The sequence below is a fragment of the Humulus lupulus genome, chromosome X (assembly GCF_963169125.1).
Source record: "Humulus lupulus chromosome X, drHumLupu1.1, whole genome shotgun sequence".
NCBI lineage: Eukaryota > Viridiplantae > Streptophyta > Magnoliopsida > Rosales > Cannabaceae > Humulus > Humulus lupulus.
Window position 1 is genome coordinate 115,593,774 of NC_084802.1, and position 21,183 is coordinate 115,614,956.

Here is a 21,183-nt window from a genome sequence, read left to right on the forward strand (position 1 = left end):
GCAACCACGATCGATGGATTGTACAGGGACGGAAACCTAAAATGTGTATTTTTCCATTAGAGTGGCCTTGTTTATTTATACATTTTGGAAATTTTGTAAATGTGTCCTCTAAACCCTGTTTCGGGTTCCCATGTAGTAAACTTTCATTTTAATGAAAATGATCTGTTTATAACCAAAATCTTTTAATCCTAACTTGTTCATGACTTTAGATTCACATTTTTATTTAAATGACTTGATTAGCAAGTCTTGCACGATTTTAGACCCACAGTGTAATGACCTTGGTTACCTAAGGCGTTACATATATGTTGGTTTTTTTTTTGTTGCATTGAAATATTTATATAAAATAATTGAACACTAGTATTAATTGTTAGAGATATAGTTGTCAAGCACTTCAAAGTGAACCAAACTTTAAAGTCTCCATGAACCAGCATAATATATATGTTGTAAAGCCAAACTTTTATGTGTATGTATATGACCATTTTCTTTAATTGACCAAACATATATATGTCAAAAGTATACTCATGGTCTATACAAACTTTTGAGTCATTTAAGACTTTTAATTTTGATATACATATATATACATAATGAATGTTACTTTTACTTTGATCAAAGGTATGTATATTCAGTCTGAGAATGATTTGATTGTGTGATTATGTAGAGAATGAGCAGGGAAGGAAAGGTAGTGTGTGTGACTGGAGCTTCATGGCTAGTGAAGCTCTTATTACAACATGGTTACCCTGTGAAAGCATCTGTTCATGACCCAAGTTAGTTCCTATTATTATCTTTGGCTTTTTATCTCATTTTATATTCTATCTTCATAAATCTACACAAACAACATGTAGTTTCAATTTTTGGTTTTTCAACTTTTCATTCTTAAATTTAATTTTGCATGCAATATGTACAATTTATAACTCCTTGTACATGCAGATGATTCAAAGAAAACACAACACTTGGTTGCAATAGATGGCGAGTGATGTTGCACCCTAAGTTCATGATGCCAAATTTCCACAAGAACTTGTATTTTTGAGATCTTTTGTGAAGTTATACTATTTTTTTTCTCATACTTGTCCACACTTTTATTTTAGGGGATACATTCATTATTTTTTACTCATGATATATGATTTAGTGTTCTATCTTTACACACAATTTGTTTTTTTAATATAAGTGGCTGAGGTTAAGGATTACCTTTGTTGTATATTTTTTTTTCTACATATCTGTTATGCTATTGAAGCTTAAGGATTACTGATTGGTGTGGAGGCTTTTTAAGCAATTTTTTTTTTATTTCTAGTATGATTTTCAACGACAGTTAAAAAATGTCGCCATAGAGAGCTAACCATGACAGTTATTAACTGTCGGCGTTGCTATCAATGACGACAGCTAGTAACTGTCGACATTGCCAGAAACAACGACAGCTAATAACTGTCGGCGTTGCCAGCAACAGCGACAGTTTTTAACTGTCGGCGTTGTGACCTCTACACCGGTATAGGAAAATACGACAGTTAGTCGACTGTCATTGTTGCTCAATAGCGACAGTTAAAAACTGTCGGAAAAGCCTATTTGTGTAGTAGTGACACTATCGCATCACCATCGTTAGACATCATTTTTCTTCAATTTTTCAAAATTCTTGATTTGAGAAAAATTTAAATAAAACCCAAAAATCTTGTCAAAAGTGTTTGAAATCTATAATTTAGTGTCTTAAGTTAATTGTTTCTTAGGTTTAAGTTTTGGATTGTATTTTGAATCATCAAAGCATAAAAAAAAAAATGAAGAGATGGATATTTAAAAGGGTGCTTTAATGTGATGGAAGGTATCAACGTCAATGAAGAGGACAACGTTAATAACGGTGGTAGATTGAGAAGATGATGCTCTGCCACCATGGGGTGGTGGTTGGGGGTGCCATCGTGGTAGAGAATGAAAGAGTGGTTGAGAGAGTTTGAGAGATAGTTATAGAGAGAGAGAGAGAGGTTGTTAATGGGATGGGAAATTGTGTCTAAAATTTACAAAATGACATAGGTTGGGGATTGTTGATTATACTGACATATATATATATATATATATATTAATTAGAGTATATTATGATCCACAATACATGAAATTTCCCATAGTATATTATAAAAGAGTTCAACTCGTGTTTGGTTCAGTCTTATGTAACTTAATTACATAAGGTACCTCTACCTTAATGTCATTACGTTCAATGATCTGGATCTAGACCATTGCATTCTTAATGATAGTGGACTTTACTAGCAACAAATAATTAAAGATCCCTTGTAAAATCCTGATTGGATAACTTTATTTTTAGACAAAATATTTTAAAATTGCAAAAAAATTAGCAACATATCTTTAAATAATTATCTCATAATTCAGCTGGTTTTTTAAGTGAAAATCTCTTTTAGTGTGAATACAATTTTGACCTTATTTATCACAATCAATGTTTATTGGTAAAATATTGTGTTTTATCTTGTGAGAATATTTTCAGGGATTATGTTCATTCTCGAATAAAGAAGGTTTAAAAAATGACCATGGTCAAAATAAATGACCATGTTCATTCTGCCAAATAAATCTGATGGCGTTACTGACTCATCAGTTTCCTTTTCTGTCAACACAGAATTCTTCTGGCTGGCTGATTTCCTAAATCATAAGAAATTTGCAAATTGATTACAAAGATCTCAGAAAATGATGGCATTTGATGATTTCTTTTCCTATAAATACCTTGCTAAGGCCTTTGGAAATTTCATCTCTTCCATTTGGAAATTTGTAAACATTATGTTATTTTAAAGAGTGTTTTTATTTGTAGAGATTAAGTTTGTTCACCTTAATCTTTGTGAGAGTGCTGAGTGTACTTGTGGATATCTATCTAGTCCTTGTAAACAGGTAGTGTCTATTGTGACTGTGTTCATAAGGATCTTCGGGAGAGGATTCCATCCGAGTCTCACTTTTGGAGGAAGTGAGCACTCGCTATTCTTTGAAGGGATTTCAAGAGAATCAGCATTTCATCAAAACCAGATTCATAGAGAAAAGTACAACAAGATTGCGACAATCGTTTAAGAGGGAGTCTTACATTGTTTAAGTCAATGATTTTGTACACATTATTTCTTTACTAATTGGTTTATTCTCTGGGCGTGGTCCCGTGGATGTAGGTTATCTGAAAAGATTTATGAACCACATAAAAATTCTCGTGTGTTGAATTTTTACCTGTTTTTCTGATTCAGTTTAAATAGTTGCATAAGTAGTGTTAACAAAACTGAAATCTGTCTAAACAACTTACTCAATATTCTGCATTAAATTAAGTTGTTTATTTTAAATCACTTGGTAATATTAAGATACGGAATTTCAATTGGTATCAGAACGGGTCACTAAACTCTTAGTATGATCTTGTATTTTTTTTCCGTTTGTTTTTGTGCCTTGTGAAATGTCTTTCTTTGCAGAAGGTGTGTAACGCCCTGGTTACCCCAGAATAGTTACGGTGAACGGTGAACCGGAAATTTGACCCGCTACCCAAGTCCTTTGGTTAAAAACGTGCTCTAAGTGTGATTAATAGGTTAAGGTAGAAAACGAATAAAAAGGAACGAATATCTTTTATTACAAACTGCTCTGCAGAGCTAATCGAAACATTTACAAGTTATTCTCAATACAAAATGGTCATTACTATTTTAAATTTACAATCTCACTCTGAGAACGCCTTGGCCGTGGTGGTCAAGCGGTCGCATATGTACACATCACCACCTAAGCTCTCCACTCAAGGCTGGGTGAGCTTTTCTTTCCCTTTACCTGCACCACATAGCACCCATGAGCCAAGGCCCAGCAAGAAAACACAATTAAGCATGATATAATATCAACAATGATCGTAATAATCATTCAGGACCATCAGTCCAAACAAATAGGTGACAGTCGCAAAAGTCACAAAAGCGGGTACATCCCCCTATAGCCATGTGACGATAGGGTCACTTGGACTTAATTGATAAATGAACCTTTCATAAGTTTGAACAGGATAGGTGTATGGTGAATAGTCACCAACATAACCTTCCTCATGACCTTAGAGTCATAACCTTGGAACAGCGTTCCCTAGCCATGTGACAAACAGTCACTGACTAGTCTTAGACTAGCCAAGCGCTTATAAGTTCATCGACCTTAGGGTCGGTCCAGTGTTAATGGCTTAGAGCCATTCAAAACTGATATCGATTAGATATAATCTTCATTTGGCTCGGCGCTCATGACGCTATGCCATTTCTGACTCTTAGGTCAGTATCCCTGACTAGTCAGTGCCATATACAGATAAACAACATTCACTAGCATTTAATAAGCAATCCATGTCCACATTTACCAATCAACATGCCTCAATAACCATCACGCATGTCATATATACACAGGGTGCAGTTTTCTTACCTCAGGTTCGAGCGAGAAATATAATAAGGACGACCCCTGAGAACGATCGATCTTTTAATTCCTTAGCGGTTACCTAATCACAACCAATTATAACCTCCATTAATGAGAATCAACATGAATAGGGTCTTAACATAAGAACCACTCTCGGGACCTCGAAACATGCCCACACGGAGAGTAGATTCGATCCCAGGCCTTAAGGATTGAAACCCCAAGTCAAAAACCCTTAAAAACACTCAAAACAGGACTTTGAAGGAACAGGGTAGCGCTACAACGCTCAACTCCTAGCGCCCCAGCGCTATACTCAGAACCACCAACATGCCCATCTGCCTTCTGAGGAGCGCTGTAGCGCCCTAGGGTGGGCGCTATAGCACTACCTCCAGACCAAAACTCCCCTGAACAGACCTTCTTCATCTCCTTCGATTCCAACCTGATTCCCAAGCTTCCAAATCCCATTCTTAATGCCAAATGAACACAAAAACCATCCTAACACACCCCAAGCATCACAAGCATAGGAACCCTAGCCAAAACTCCCAACAAAACCAAGTATTCACCCTAGAAATCTCAGCTGCAAAACAAAACCAAAACAGGGCAAACCAGAGAGTTCTATGGTTAGAAACTTACCCAAAGCTCAGCTTATGATGCTCTTCAATGGAGGAACACACTCCCAAACTCCCAAGGCTTGCCTCCCAAGCTTGAATCCTCATGAATGGTTCAAAAATCACAGAGAAAGGTGAAGAAAAGAAGGTACAGGAGATGCTTAGAAACTTGCTCTGTTTTTGCTCTTTTCTTTCAGCCACCAATGGTTTTATCTATCCTAGGGGTGAAATGACCGTTTTACCCCTAGGTCAATTTAAGATTTCTAAAGGCTCCCAAGGGAAAAATTGGTACTTTCCTCCTATCTTGTTAATCATAATTAACGCTCTCCAATTCCCGCTATTCTCAATAATCTCAAACACCAATAACTCACATCCTATTACCCTTTAATTCCTGGTAATGCTCTAATCATTAAAATCACCCCGAGACTCAACCCGAGTCCCGCACTTAAACCTATTGTGACTAAACCGCTAATCAATATTCCAAAATCGTCTCATGCCGAATAGCTCGAACAAACCCACATTATAATGTGGTCTCAACACATATCATTGACATGCATACAAATATACAATTATACCCTCAACGGGCCAAATTACCATCACACCCCTGTAATTAAAATGTGGACCCACATGCATGCATTTAACATCATATTATAATATAATTTACATATACATGCATAATATCATTTAATGGCTTAATTAAAAAAGTATGGCCCTCCCGGCCTACTAACCCCGCCATTAAACCACATCGGAGAATTCGGGGCATTACAAGGTGGTTCAATAACACGTCCTCCCTTGTTGAATGACTCTAACTATCCTTATTGGAAAGTTAGAATGAAAGCTTTCATCAAATCATTGGATGGAAAGGCATGGAGATCAATCTTAACTTGTTGGACACCACCTATTGGATCTGATGATCTCACAAAGGTAAAATCTGAAATCAACTGGAATGATGCTGAAGATAAATTGTCTAGTTATAATAACAAAAGCCTTGCATGCTATCTTTAATGGTGTTGGTGAAGAATATATAAAATTAATTTCTTCATGTGAGTTCGCCAAAGAGGCTTGGAAAATTCTTCAAACTCAATTTGAAGGAACTGTTGATGTCAAGCGCTCTAGGCTTGTAATGTTAACTACAAGATTTGAAAATCTTAGAATGACTGAAATTGAGTCTCTCACTGAATTCTATGAAAGATTATCTGATATTGCTAATGAATATTTTGCCTTGAGTGAAAAATTGGAAAATAGCGTGTTAGTTCGAAGAATTGTTAGGGTTCTTCTTGATAGGTTTCAAACTAATCTTACGACTATTGAGGAGGCAAAAAATCTTGACACAATGAAAGTGGAGGAGTTGATGGGTTCACTACGAACTTTTGAACTAAATCAACAAATTCGTCAAAAGGAAAAACCGAATGCTCTCAAAGAGCAATTAGTTGCTCTCAAATCATCAAAGGAGAAAGACTCAGATGAAAATGATGGTGAAGATGAGATGGCCCTGTTGACAAATTTTTTTCAAAAGTACATTAAAAAATTTGGGAACAAGAAACCTACATTCAAATCTTCCAAAGGTAACCACTTCTCTAAACATTTTGATAATAGCAACAGAAGAGGTGTGCAATGCAGGGAATGTGAAGGGTTTGCTCATATTCAATCTGAATGTGCCAATACACTAAAGAAGAATAAAAAGGTAATGACAGCTACTTGGAGTGATCAGGACTCTGAAAGTAGTGATGAAGAAGATAACACAAACCTTGCCTTAACTTCTGTTGTTTCTGGACTAACTTTAAATTCGCAGGATAAAAAAAGGTTTGTTTGTTTGAACAACATAGTTATTGCTAAAGATTGTGAAATTAAGCGATTATCAAATGAAATTAATCACATGGCTAAAGGTATAAAAATGCTTAATCCAAATTCTAGGATTTTGGATGATGTAATTGTTGCAGGTCAAAAATTAGGTAATTTTTTTGGATTGGGATCTGATGGGTCCAAATCAAGAGGCAAAACCATTTTTGTAAAATCTGGAATTATTTATGGCTCAACCACTAACATTTCTGCAGGAACATCTCCGTTAGCTGATGCTACAAAAGTACAGTCTGTTTCAACAGCTGTTACACAGACCAAGTTTCTCAGAAGCAATAAAAGTGGGCATTTTATTCCCATTTGTCATTTTTGTGGAGTAAAAGGGCACATTCGACCTAGATGTTTTACTATGATGAATTTTTTCAAAAATAATTATCTCAATTGTTATAGTAAAACAAAACAGATTGTGAAAAAACCATCCAAAAAGGTTTGGATAGAGAAAAAATTAAATTGTCATGCTGCATTTACTTGTCATAAAATTAGTGCATCTAATTCTTGGTATTTTGATCGTGGATGCTCCAGACACATGACAAGTGATATAAGTACACTTACTAATTTCAAATCTTTGAAATGTAATGCTGTAACTTTTGGTGATGGTATGATAGAAAATTAAGAAATATACTCTAAATCTTGATGGGTTACCGAAATTAAGAAATGTTTTTCTTGTAGAGGGACTTAAGGCTAATCTGATTAGCATAAGTCAAATATGTGACCAAGGCTTCATAGTAAATTTTTCTCGTGATGATTGCAATGTTGTTGATGAAGATGGTATGAGTATTTTGAAATGATATAGATCCATTGATAATTATTATACACTCTCACCAACACTCACATGTCATTCGGCCATAGGTAATACAACATATTTATGGCACAAAAAATTGGGACATATAAATTTCCAAAATTTGAAAAAGATTGCAAATGCAGGATTAGTTCGTGGGTTACCCAAATTGGGTAAAGAATCTGCAGGTAAATGTGAACCATTCCAGTTGGGGAAACAATTGAAAAATTCTCACAAAAGTGTCACAAGAATTAATATTTCAAAAGTTCTTGAACTTTTGCATATGGACCTTATGGGTCCTATTCAAGTTGAAAGTATTAATGGAAAAATGTACATTTTTGTTTGTGTTGATGATTTTTCTCGCTTTACTTGGGTTGATTTCTTGAGAGAAAAATAAGATACTTTTGATGCCTTTAAAACTATTTGCATGAAATTAAGAGTTGAAAAGGATTGCAATATAGGTAAGATTGTAAGAATCAGAAGTGATAATGGTAAAGAATTTGAGAATACTATTTATGATGAATTTTATAAATCACTAGGTATTTCTCATGAATTTTCAGTGCCTAAAACTCTTGAACAAAATGGAGTTGTTGAAAGGAAAAATTGAACCCTTCAAGAAATGGCTAGGGTAATGTTGGATAGCAAAAAACTTTCAAAAAGACTGTGGGCAGAGGCAATTAACATTTCTTGTTACATAATCAACCGTGTTTTCTTACGATCAGGTACTAGCAAAACTCCATATGAAAATTGGAAAGGTAAATAGCCTAACGTAATTTATTTTCATGTGTTTGGTTGTGTGTGTTACATCCTTAGGGATCGAGAAAATATTGGAAAATTTGATGCCAAAAGTGATGTGGGTGTTTTTCTTGGCTACTCCATTAATAGTAGAGCTTATCGTGTTTATAACATGAGAACTCAAACTGTGATGGAATCTTCAAATATTGTTATTGATGATTTGAAAGATTTTTCTGAATATTCTAGTGAAGAAGAAATTGACAGGTTAATCGATGAAAACACTCAACGAAAATCATTTGATGTACCTGGAAATGATTCTGTGACCACAGTTTCGGAAACAGTAGTAACAGAACCTGAACCTGTTGCAACAACCCCTGAACAAACAGTGAAGGAGGGTCCATAAATTATCACTGATTCAATTAAGAGAGAACCTTCTACTAGAAATAAAAAGAATCACCCTACTGACCTCATTCTTGGTAACATTGAGGACAATATGGTCACGAGAAGAAGGTATGTGAATCTTGTTCAATTTGTGTGTTTTACTTCATCTTTTGAGCCTAAAAATGTTAAAGGGGCTTTGTGTGATGAATCCTGGATTAAATCAATGCAAGAAGAGTTGGAACAATTTTCTAGAAATGATGTCTGGACTCTTGTCCCTAGGCCTAATTATGCCAACGTTATTTGCACTAAATGGATTTTTAAAAATAAATTTGATGAATTTGGTACAATAATTAGAAATAAGGCTAGGTTGGTGGCACAAGGTTACACTCAAGTAGAAGGGGTAGACTTTGATGAAACTTTTGCTCCTGTTGCTAGACTTGAGTCTATTAGGCTATTGCTAGCTGTGGCTCGCATTGTTGGTTTTAAAATATATCAAATGGATGTCAAATCTACATTTTTTAATGGTATATTAAATGAAGATGCATTTGTTGAACAACTAAAGGGTTTCGAAGATCCACATTTTCCAGATCATGTTTTTCAACTCAAAAAGGCTCTTTATAGTTTAAAACAAGATCCTATAGCCTGGTATGAAAGGTTAACTCAATTTCTTATTTTAAATGGTTATAGGAGAGGTGGAGTTGATAAAACTTTGTTCATTAAAAATGTTTATTTTGACATTATTATTGCTCAAATTTATGTCGATGATACTGTTTGGTTGCACTTCTAACATTCAAGTGTAGGGTTTTGTCAAGCAAATGAAAGATGAATTTGAAATGAGTATGGTAGGAGAGTTAAATTACTTCCTAGGATTGCAAGTCAAACAGACAGAAGATGGAACCTTCATCTCTCAAAGTAAGTATGCCAAAAATTTGATCAAGAAATTTGGGATGGAGTCTACTAAACATGCCAAAACACCAATGGAAACCATGGTCAAACTGACCAAGGATGAAAATGGTGTAAAGGTAGATCCAACACTGGCTACTCGTCCTGACATTAGCTACAATGTTGGGGTATGTGCTCCGTATCAAGGGAATCCTATGAAATCTCATGTGACAGCTGTAAAGAGAATCATTCACTATGTGAATGGTACTCAGGAGTATGGAATTTGGTACTCAAAGGAAACAAACTCTAACCTTGTTTATTTCAGTGATGCTGATTAGGCAGGCAATGCAGATGACAGAAAAAGTACAAGTGGTGGATGTTTTTATCTAGGAAACAATCTAGTTTCCTAGCACAGCAAGAAACAAAATTCAATCTCCTTGTCAACTACTGAGGCTGAGTACATAGCTGCAGGAAGCTGTTGTACTCAATTATTATGGATGAAACAAATGATGACAAATTATGGGTTTGATCTTGACACCTTGACTATTTTTTGTGATAATAATAGTGTAATTAATATCTCAAAAAATCTTGTTCAACACTCTCGCACTAAACACATTGACATTCGTCATCATTTTATCAGGAAATTGTTGAAAATAAAACTTTGGTCTTAGAATATATTGAGACTGATATACAAATTGCAGATATTTTTACAAAAGCCCTTGATACAGTCAGGTTCGATTCCCTCAGGAAATCCTTGGGGGTGTGTACTAATTAATTTTTGTTTGTGTTGTGCCATATCCATGTGCTAGAAAATGTTGCGTGATTTCTTCTTGTTCTTGTCCAAAGAAAAACTCTCAATCATTATGACAAAATATATTTTTACTTTAGGTTAGAGTTTATAGTTAATATATATCATGCACATTTTAAAAAAAAAAATCAAAATAAATAGTCCCTCCAATTAATATTCTTCCAAATCAATCTGTGTTTATAGTGTATGAGCATTTGATCCTTGAAAAGTATTTTTAGGCTCCATTTTAGAATAGAGCTGCCTGCACTGTTGTGTAATTGCTATCTTTGAGTAAGTTGGAACTATGTAACAAAAATTATGTAGAAGATACTCTACCACTGATAAAGGCTGCCTTCAATGTAGTGTGAAAGCATCTAATTTGGTTACTCTTTGAGAAAAAGGCTAAAAATTGCCACATAGGGCAATGTCCCTGAAAAATGATAAAATTACCATACATGGCAATGATCTCTGCTTTCACAATCACACACAAATGCTTATGATATACTGTTAGAAAAATTTGTAAGAATCATACACACTTACTAATTTGGATAGAATATTTTTTGTGACATGAGTATATATTTTGTGATATTTTAAAAATAAATAAAAAATATAAAAGCATGATATATATTAAACATATTCTCTAACCTTTTAGTAAAAATATGTTATGCATTAATGGTTGTTACTTTCTCCACAGACAAGGCATGAATACATTGGACACAAATCAGAATGAGATATTTTTGGTTATATATATATAAATAAATAATAAATAAAAAATATATAAAGGAGAATTAAATCCGTGTGGATCAAAAGGGCATGTTGTATAAATTTTGTTTTGTCTTTATCACATATTTTTTTAAGATCAAAGGTTTCCTTTTATGACGTGTTTCCCAATTTTGTTTTGTGTGTTAATGTTGCTGGTTAATTTTTTTTTTGGGATATTATCGTTCACTTTACAAAAGTGTATATTCATTTTAATTCTCGAAAAGGGAATAAATCAAATCCCTATCTCTCTCATTCTTTATATTCGGACAACTAAGGCCCCATTCTCACAACCGTCACCATCCTTCTTCTTCTTTTTCTTTTTCAATTTCTCTTTTTCTTGTGGCAGTTTTCTCTCTTTGTCTTGCAGCCATGGTGAAAACTAGAGGAAGTGGGTCTCGGTCTCTCAAGGACTTGAAGGCTGGCTCGTTGACTACATCATCCTCACTCACCAAGAAAAAGGCTTGAAAGAGTACTTTGTCTCAACCCAACCTCATTGACGCAACCACCACCACGAGAAAAGTCGTGGTCATTCCAGATCTTGAAGCCCCCAAAGCTCCACTTGGACCTCCTTCAATGGCCGCTCTGCTCGCCTCTGTCCCTGGGTCTTCCAAAAAGGCCCGAGCATCTCTCTTTGACGATGCCTCTGATCATGAAGGTGCTTCAACCAAAACCCATTTTGACTCCACCAAATCTCCTGATGTTCTTGCACCTATGAAGAAAAACAAAGGGTGGTTCCAGGTTTCCTCTTCTAAAAAATCCCTAGGGTCCAAAGGTTCTCACCCTTCAGATTCCACTCCAAAGGCATTTTCTCCCATGGGTTCCACTCCTCTCTCCAAGTTTCAGACAAAGGTGAAGAAATTCCTCCACCATGTTCCTCCTCTAAATCTGACCCATCTGAAGCTTTTGTACCCTCTGATGTTGATCCACTTGAAGATGATGCCTCAATTGATGATGACGTTGCATCTGAAGCCGAATCTGACCCATCATTGGACCCTTCTGTTTCTCCAAAGGGCAAGAAAGCTGTGAAAATTCCTGAAATTTGCACAGATTCACCTGTGGTTCCTAAAGCCACAATAGGTTCATCTTTTAAAGCTCACTCTTTGAATTTCTATTTCAATGACAATGAGAAAAATATGAAGCATTATGTGCATAGAGATGTTATTTGTGAGAAAAAAATTTCTTTCTTTGCCCATAGAGTTTTTGGGGTCATTAAGAATATTGAGGATAGAGGGTGGTTGGGATCTTTAACTGGGTTTGATGGTTTTGTCCCTTGGGTTGTTCAAGAATTCTATGTTAATCTTAATGATGAATTGTTTGATAGCAAGTCTTTTATGTTTGGTCAAGTTTATGTTCGGGGCCATTGGTATTTGTTTAGTGCTACTGAAATTGCCAATGTTCTCAATGTGCCTTCTGTTGTTACCAATGATGCGGTGGATTTCGACAAAGATAAGGTTTTATCTGAATTGGTGGGACAGAATATGGTTTGGGAACAACACTCAGTTCTCAAAGTGACCGATCTTACTCATTACTATGCCGTGCTTCACAAATTTTCCATCAACAACTGGATTCCCACCACTCATACCTCTACCATTACCTTTAACACGACCTTCTTTCTGTTCAAAGTTGGGACTGGTCTCCAAGTTGATCTTGCGACTCTAATTTTTGATCAGATCACTGCCTTAGGAAATGCCAAAAAGAAAGGCCAATATTTGGTGTTTCATCATTTGATCTACAAGTTGCTTGATTCTCAAAAGCCTCTCCGGTTGGAATATGAAATCGTGACACCTCCCATTGCTGGTGTAGATTACAAACACAAGAAGGAATCCTCATCTGCCAAGATGACTAAAGGGATTGCTCTCAAGGCTGACGATGCTGATTCTGTCATCAATGAACTCGCTGGTGTCAAGACCACTCTGGAAACTGTTTAGACAAAAGTTCACAGTCTCCAGAATTGCCTCTCGACCATAGAGCAACTTCAGCGCACCATGATGTCTCAATTTGCTGCGGGTCCTTCAAAATGATGCCATTTGTCACTGTCTATGTTTTGGTTGCACCATTTTCGGTTTAAATAAATTGTAAAAGAATGCTTTTTGTGTCTTTTCGTTTGGCTTATTTTGTTTGTGTTGTTTTTCTCCTTTGGCTTATTGATAGACAACAAGGGGGAGAATTGTTTATCTTGGTCTTTGTTTATTTTGTCATTGTGATAATTGATTATCTTGTTTGTGTTTGTGTTGTTATTGTTGTTATTGAGATAACTATCGCAGGGGGAGTAATGTCACAAGGGGAGTAATTACATTACTGTTTTGCTCTAACCTGGTTGTCTTTGTAGGGTCTTTCAAAATAAACTCTTAAAATATTTTTGTCTATCAAGTTGCCAAAGGGGGAGATTGTAAAACCTTGATTGGCTAACTTTATTTTTAGACAAAATATTTTAAAATTGCAAAAAATCAGCAACATATCTTTAAATAATTATCCCATAATTCAGTTGGTTTTTTAAGTGAAAATCTCTTTTAGTGTGAATACAATTTTTACCTTATTTATCACAATCAATCTTTATTGGTAAAATATTGTATTTTATCTTGTGAGAATATTTTTAGGGATTATGTTCATTCTGGAATAAAGAAGGTTAAGAAAATGAACATGGTAAAAAGAAATGACCATGTTCGTTCTGCCAGATAAATTTGATGGTGTTACTGACTCATCAGTTTCCTTTTCTGTCGACACAGAATTCATCTGGCTGGCTGATTTCCTAAATCAAAGGAATTTTCAAATTGATTACAAAGATCTTAGAAAATGATGGTCTTGGATGATTTTTTTTCCTATAAATACCTTGGCAAGGCTTTTGGAAATTTCATCTCTTCCATTTGTAAATTTGTAAACATTATGTTATTTTGAAGAGTGTTTTTATTTGTAGAGATTAAATTTCTTCACCTTAATCTTTGTGAGAGTGCTGAGTGAACTTGTGGATATCTATCTTGTCCTTGTAAACATGTAGTGTCTATTGTGAACGTGTTCATAAGGATCTTCGGGAGAGGATTCTGTCTAAGTCTCACTTCAGGAGGAAGTGAGTACTCGCTATTCTTTGAAGGGATTTCAGGAGAATCAACGTTTCATCAAAACCAGATTCGTAGAGAAGAGTACAACAAGACTGCGACAATAGTTTAAGAGGGAGTCTTACATTGTTTAAGTAAATGATTTGTACACATTATTTCTTTACTAATTGGTTTATTCTCTGGGCGTGGCCCCGTGGATGTAGGTTATCTGAAAAGATTTATGAACCACGTCAAAATTCTCGCGTGTTGAATGTTTACTTGTTTTTCTGTTTCAGTTTAAATAGTTGCATAAGTAGTGTTAACAAAACTGAAATATGTTAACACTACTTATGTTAACAAAACTGAACAATACAGGAAGTGAAGTACATTACTAATTATAGACTATACATAGTGACTAATAGGCAGCTTTCTAATAGAGATCAAGTGTATATTTGGTCCCTTCACTGTAATTAGTTGAGGTCTTTTACTGGTTTGGTTTTGACAGGTTTTCCTGTTTGTGCATGAGTCTTTGACTCTCATTTGTATTGTTCATTGATTAATGAAGTGCATTTTTCTTCTTGATCAAAAAAAAAAAAAAACTAAAATATGTCTAAACAACTTACTCAGTATTCCGCATTTAATTAAGTTGTTTATTTTAAATCACTTGGTAATATTAAAATACATAATTTCATCCCTAACTTTAATTTACTTGGAAATATTTAATTTATATCTATAATTTTAATCCTATGGTACTAATGCAAGATTATAGTCATTAGTAATTTTTTTTTAATTTTTATATATTATTCTCCAATAACATAAAAAATCGATTATAAAAATTGCCAGTTTAATAAAAATTATACATATACATGCCAAACAAGACAAACAATTGTTAATTTATGTTTATGGTGATACAACACTACTATAAATATATGCTTTCTCCACGTTTTTTTTTCAACCTTAAATAAAAAGCGCAGAGAAAATGTTTGAATGACTCTCAAATATCAAAATATCATTTTTATCTGTGGTTTTTGTGAAAAAAATCGTTGAGAAAAGGTCCATATAACCCTTTCCTTTCATCTTCGACCCACACATACCCCTCATTTCTCATTTTCGCTCCCGCGCGAAGCCTTCTTCCCTAGCGACGGTAAGTGCCACTTCCACCATTTTTGTGTCTTTTTTTTATTTTTTTATTTTCTTGCACTATTATTGCTTTAAATCATGTATATGTTCATAAAATTGATTCAAGTTTTAGGGCAAAAATGAAGAGATTGTTAGTGGGGTTTAATGGATTTTAATATATGTTTTATAGGTTGATTTTTTTGAACTTTTTGAACATTTGTGGAGGATTAGAAGACATTTTCAAGCTTCGAAACAAGCATAGATCACTTAAATTTGACTTTGTTTTTTTTTTAATATTTTAGATTTTAGATTTTTGGTATTTTTTATATTATTTACACAATCTATACGTTTTTTAATATTGTTAATGTGACAGTCAGAATCCCGTGATCCGTAAGGGGAAAGACCGGGTAAGCTGTGCAATCCCACACCGCCTGGGGAAGGTCAAGTGTAATGATTCTAAGACTGTGTAGGTATTGGACTACACAATTGAAGAGGGTTTAAATGGATTAATGGGTACTACCTATATCGGGAAGGTGCATCTTCTTTTCAGTAGCCCATCACTTGAGAACTCCATGGTTAAGCGTGCTTGGCCTGGAGTAATCTAGGGATGGGTGACCTCCTGGGAAGTTTTCCCAGGAAGTGTGCGAGTGAGGACAAAGCACGCTGGAAAGACTTGTCTTGGTTTGTAGGGCTAGTCGTCATTCTAGAAAGCAGCCATAGTGATGTGGGGCGTCACATAACGCCCTACTTCCTTAGAGCCGTTACTAAGTGAGTTTTAAGACAAAACAGTGTGCAATGAACTCGCTAACCGAGGTTTTGAAACAAAAGTGTGACTAATTAAAAGTTAGGGCTGTAATCTTTGAAAATGCGACGTTTCATTAAAAAGCTTCTAGTATTAAACACTTGGGATCCCAAAATAAGGTTTGAAAACTATTTACATATTGAAATAAGTTTACAATTGATTAATCATAAAAATCATAGATTATTACAGCCATTTTCGAATAAACCCCCAACCAAAGCAGTCGGGCAGACCAAACATGTACGCGCCGCTCCCACGCTCTCCATACTCATGGCCGGTTGACTGACTCCTTGTTTTTACCTGCCACACGGAGCACCCGTGAGCCGAAGCCCAGCAAGAAAACCCAAATAGCACATAACATATGTAAATAATATGACTGGCATAACTCACTGATAAATAGGAAATCATCAATTAAACAAACACGGCCATGCCGCCCCAGAGGCCTTACCAAAGCTTGGGGTCTCGGTTCTCACCGCGAGGATAACTCATGTATCCCTTGGGTCCCACCCTGAATATAAGCATCCCATGTGCTGAGTGTTACTTTCGGCCCCACGGCCGTACCCGGCCTACGCCGCACTCGGCCCTTGCCGTTCATTTCATTATAATCACACATATAGTACATTCGAAATAATCATTCACACACATCATGATTCATTTAAGGTTAAACATTTGCACATAATACAATCTGGGGCCATGCCCTGCAATCACACAGTGGGGCCATGCCCTATTCTCGGGTGTTACGGTTTTCTTACCTGTATTCCGAGCCTCCTGATGCACTAAAGCCGCGAGCACGGTCCTCTAGCACAAGCCTCACCAACAACCTAGTCACAACACACAAGAAACATCCCTCAATACTAATCAACCCAAAACCACTTCCCGGGACCAATCCCGCACTCTCGGGACCTCTAAAACCTTAAAACAACACCCCGGAGACATCCCCCGAACCCCCGGAGCAAAGGCCTAAAATTGCCAAAAATGTCAACCTGAAATTTGCCTTGTGCCGCGGCACCCATCAGTCACGGACTCCCTCGCCGCGGCACGAAAAACCTGTGTCGCGGCACGCCTTCGCAGACCCAGAATTCTGGGTTTTTCCTTCGCGTTTTCCCGAGCTTCAACCTCTCCAAATCACCCTAAACCAAAACCTAAACCCCAAAACTCATTTCCAAGCTTCATATGAACAACTTAACAACCTATAGGCACTAGATACAAGACCAAAACATCAACACACTCAAGAATCCACCCCTTGATTCCTATTTTCAGCAACTCAAACCAAAAACTCAAACATACAACTCAAGCTTTAGATTCACAAGTTAAAACAGAAATCAACATAAAATATGCACAAGATCCTTACCAAAAGTTGAGAATCCACCCTTAAAAGCTCCCCACTTCAGCCCTTCTTCCCTTCCTCTTCTTCTCTTTTCACTTGCCCTAGCTTTCTTCTCCCCTTCTCTTTCTTCTCTTCAATTTCTATCAATGCCTTAAGTGAACATAAGTGCCCAAACCGAACCCCCCTAAATCCCAGCTGAATTTTGTCTATAACCCTTGCCAAAAGACCATTTTACCCTTTCCTACTAATCCTCCTTAGCTAAACCTCAAAGGGCACTTAAGTCTTTACACTTCATTTCAATTCTATCACTTTTTACCTTAAAACTTGTTACCCACAGCAGTAACTAATGGTTACCCAGGTTATTAAATCTCCAATAACCATTACCTGCTAAATCTCAACTTAACCATCAAATTCCCAAAGTACCCCTAGGCTCCTCCCGAGCCGGGTATAGAAATCCCGTTGTGACTCTTAAGTTAACTAGCTCTCTAGGACCGTCTCGGCACGTGCATCACAATAATAAAACCACACCCACGTGGTACAATTCACAGAATACAATTATCACATATCAATACAGTTATGCCCAACATGGCCAAAATTACAATTACGCCCTTCTAACACGATCCGGGCCTACATGCATACTAGTAAACATAGCCATGCACCTCAGTTAAACAAATAGCCAAATAACATGCTTTAAATCATAACCATGCATTTAACTCATAAAATCACACATAAATCCCAACCTGCCCTCCTGGCACACTAATCAAGGCCCTTAAGCCTTATTAGCGAATTTGGGTCGTTACAGTTAATATTGATTAAGAGTGTGTTTTTCATTATTGAAACATATATTAATTTTTTTTAAAGATTTTTAGGAATCTGAATTTATTATTAATTTATCATTGATTTTGTAATTATTGTTTAGTAAATGAAATGTTAGTAGTTTAACTAATTGATTAAAAAGTTACTAGTTTAAGTACTAGTTAAAATTTGAGTTTACTTGTTTTAATTTATTAAGTAACTTTGAATAGTCTAAATCATACCAATTACCATATTGTGAAATCATGCATATGGTTTACCATATTTACTCATTATTGTTTAAATCTTTATTGTAGGAAATATATTTACTTGCTTTAATTTTCCGTGTTGTGCTTTTGTTGAAGATTAATTTTGAAGGTGAGTAATAATTACTACTTAATGTTTTATTTCTCTTTTTGATATTATACAAATTATTGTTAGAGAAGTTTGAATATATTAGATATTCATCCATAATGAAGTAGGCTCTGAGATGAAATTGTGTGTTGCGAAGATAACAGAAGGTTGAGAACATGTGTGTCTTAGTGAAGTAGGTTCTGTGAATTATGTGTGTTGCGCTGGTTTATGGACGAAATTATGCATGTTGATTGTTGTGTTTGTTTGAATAAACTTATATGTACTTGTATTTCGGGATATGCTAAAGAAACATAGGAAACTTTGCTCAATATATTTTTTAAGATTAATATATTGATTGAACATGTTTTATAGGTTATGGAAAAGTAATAAAGGAGGCTATGAAAAAGTAAGTTTTTCAGTTTTAATGTATTCAATGTTAATTTTTTAGAGTTGAGATTATAATATATAGATAATTAATTTTAATTTTTGTAGAGCATATGCACAATCTTTGAGAAATGAATACATTTTATAGTTTACAAATGTGACGAGAGGTTCTTGTCCAAGACAACTCGAAAATCATGAATGTGGTTTTTATGTAATAACATACATTTATGATCTTCTAAATACACAAAATCCGGCAGAAGTTCTCAAGAAGAAAATATGTTATTTTTTATAGTTTTTTTTTGTTTAAGACAAAATATATATATTACTTAGTCATTTAATCTATATTTACTTGTCAATTTTGTAGTGGTTTGACAAAAATATATTCGGTGTCAAGGATGACATACTTCCACTACAAAGCGACTAGGTAGCAAGATTGATGTCATTTATTTATTAAGTCTAATATTTCTTATGTGTAACTTGATTCGCATGTTCTTAATTTTTTTTATGTATATATTCCAAATTACTTATGTATATATAAATGACATCTTTGAATTAGTAATAATATATGATTTTTTTTTAATTTTAGTTTACACATTATGTTTATTTAGATAATAATTTATAAAATCTAGTTATATAATAATAACATAAAATATGGTATTGTATATTAAAAAATTTAAATATAATTTGATATTTAATATATTATTATTAATATAATTCTATTGATATTAAAAAAGTATTTAATCTGAAATAAAAAATAATTATATATGGCAAATTCTTTAGTCCCTCATGGGATTTAGTCCCTCACGGGACTTAGTCCAACAAGTGGGACCCAAAAAAGTTGCCAAGTGTCAAGCTATTAAATTATTTGGTGTTTTTATTATTAAATTTTTTTACTTGATGAGCCGGTGATGTAAACCGGTTGTGAAAAAATATGTTATCATGCTCTGAAAAGTATGTGCAAAACAGTAATTTGTAGGTAAAAAAAGTCTATAGTGGAGGGCAATAAGGTAAAATTAGTATTGTGTTCAAACATATTTACGATATTGGGAAAGTAATGTTTAGGAGTCACTTAGTAATTTTTAAAGGAGTAGTGAGGAATAACATTGTGTCTAAAAGTAATGAATTTCCCAGTAACTTATTTGCGCATAAGTAACATTTTGATGTCGGTAAGTAATATTCAATAGAGTGGTTAGTAATAACATAATAGGTGAAAGTAGAAAAACTGAAAGTAATTATTGTTTGTTTTTTTGCGAGTAACAAATGAATTGTCTTAGTGAATATCTCAGTTTTGTTTGACTTGTTTAATGGTTAGAAGAATGAATTACCATTGATTATGTAGCTTTAGGTTGTATAGTTAATTTAGAATGAATTTTGGCCATTATATGGTATTTGGTATTTGATATGTAAGACTTTCCCTTTGCATAAGTTATTTTATAATCCCCTGATGTGTAACACAATTAGAGTATAATAATAATACCACTAAACGTACCATATTTAAGTTATAATAATTATATGGTTGCTTGATTAGGAGTCACTACTTCGTTAAAAAAAGTGTGATTGAAATATTTCTATCATAAATGGAGAATAAAAATTTAATCTCATACAATATAAAAAGATGATTAATTGATGAATCATTTGTACTATACTTTTGTAAGTTCATTTGACATGTACGGTGAAGTACATAGGTTTAAATTGCAAACCACATTGACGGCTTAGTTGACGAGGAAATTATTAATTTGTTATTGATTGCATGGAAGATGGGGTCAAGTAATTGGGATGCGCCGATTGTACGAATATTTTTTATAGTAGAACATCCCCAATCACGGTTGTGTAATCTAAGCTTTGAACTTACAAAATTATAGTAGGACCCAATTAATTTTCCAATTGTCAAGTTTTGAACAATTTTGGTGTTTTTCTTTTTTAAACTTTATACTTGATGAACCGGTTATGTAAACCGGATCAAAGAAGTTGTGCTGGCATGACTATGAAAATTAAGGACAATAAAGTAATTTTCAGTCCAAAAATTGTACAATCGAAGGCAATAAGATAAAATATGTATTGTGTTTGAACTTATTTATGATATTGGGTAAGTAATTTTTTGATGCGGCTAAGTAATGTTTAATGAAATGGTCAGTAATAATGTTGTATCAAAAAGTAAAAAACCTTGAAGTAATTTTTTTTTTTTTTTGCGTATAAGTAACATTTTTATGCTAGT

The 21,183-nt window shown here is 34.5% G+C and overlaps 2 protein-coding genes and 1 long non-coding RNA gene across 3 annotated transcripts; all 3 read left to right on the forward strand.

Moving 5' to 3' along the window:
- The first annotated feature begins 512 nt into the window (after window positions 1–512).
- Window positions 513–1,184, forward strand: LOC133805146 (uncharacterized). Its single transcript, XR_009878863.1, has 2 exons — window positions 513–764; window positions 928–1,184. It is a non-coding gene; the product is annotated as an uncharacterized LOC133805146 (long non-coding RNA).
- Window positions 1,185–9,545: 8,361 nt separating this feature from the next.
- LOC133806180 (uncharacterized mitochondrial protein AtMg00810-like) lies at window positions 9,546–11,626 on the forward strand. The gene is made up of 2 exons (XM_062244303.1): window positions 9,546–9,876; window positions 11,508–11,626. The coding sequence occupies exons 1-2, from the start codon at window positions 9,546–9,548 to the stop codon at window positions 11,624–11,626; spliced, it is 450 nt and encodes a 149-aa protein (XP_062100287.1).
- Window positions 11,627–11,734: 108 nt separating this feature from the next.
- On the forward strand, window positions 11,735–13,089 carry LOC133806181 (uncharacterized). Its single transcript, XM_062244304.1, has 2 exons — window positions 11,735–11,933; window positions 12,005–13,089. Exons 1-2 carry the CDS (start codon window positions 11,735–11,737, stop codon window positions 13,087–13,089), a joined length of 1,284 nt encoding a protein of 427 aa, XP_062100288.1.
- Window positions 13,090–21,183: the final 8,094 nt, after the last annotated feature.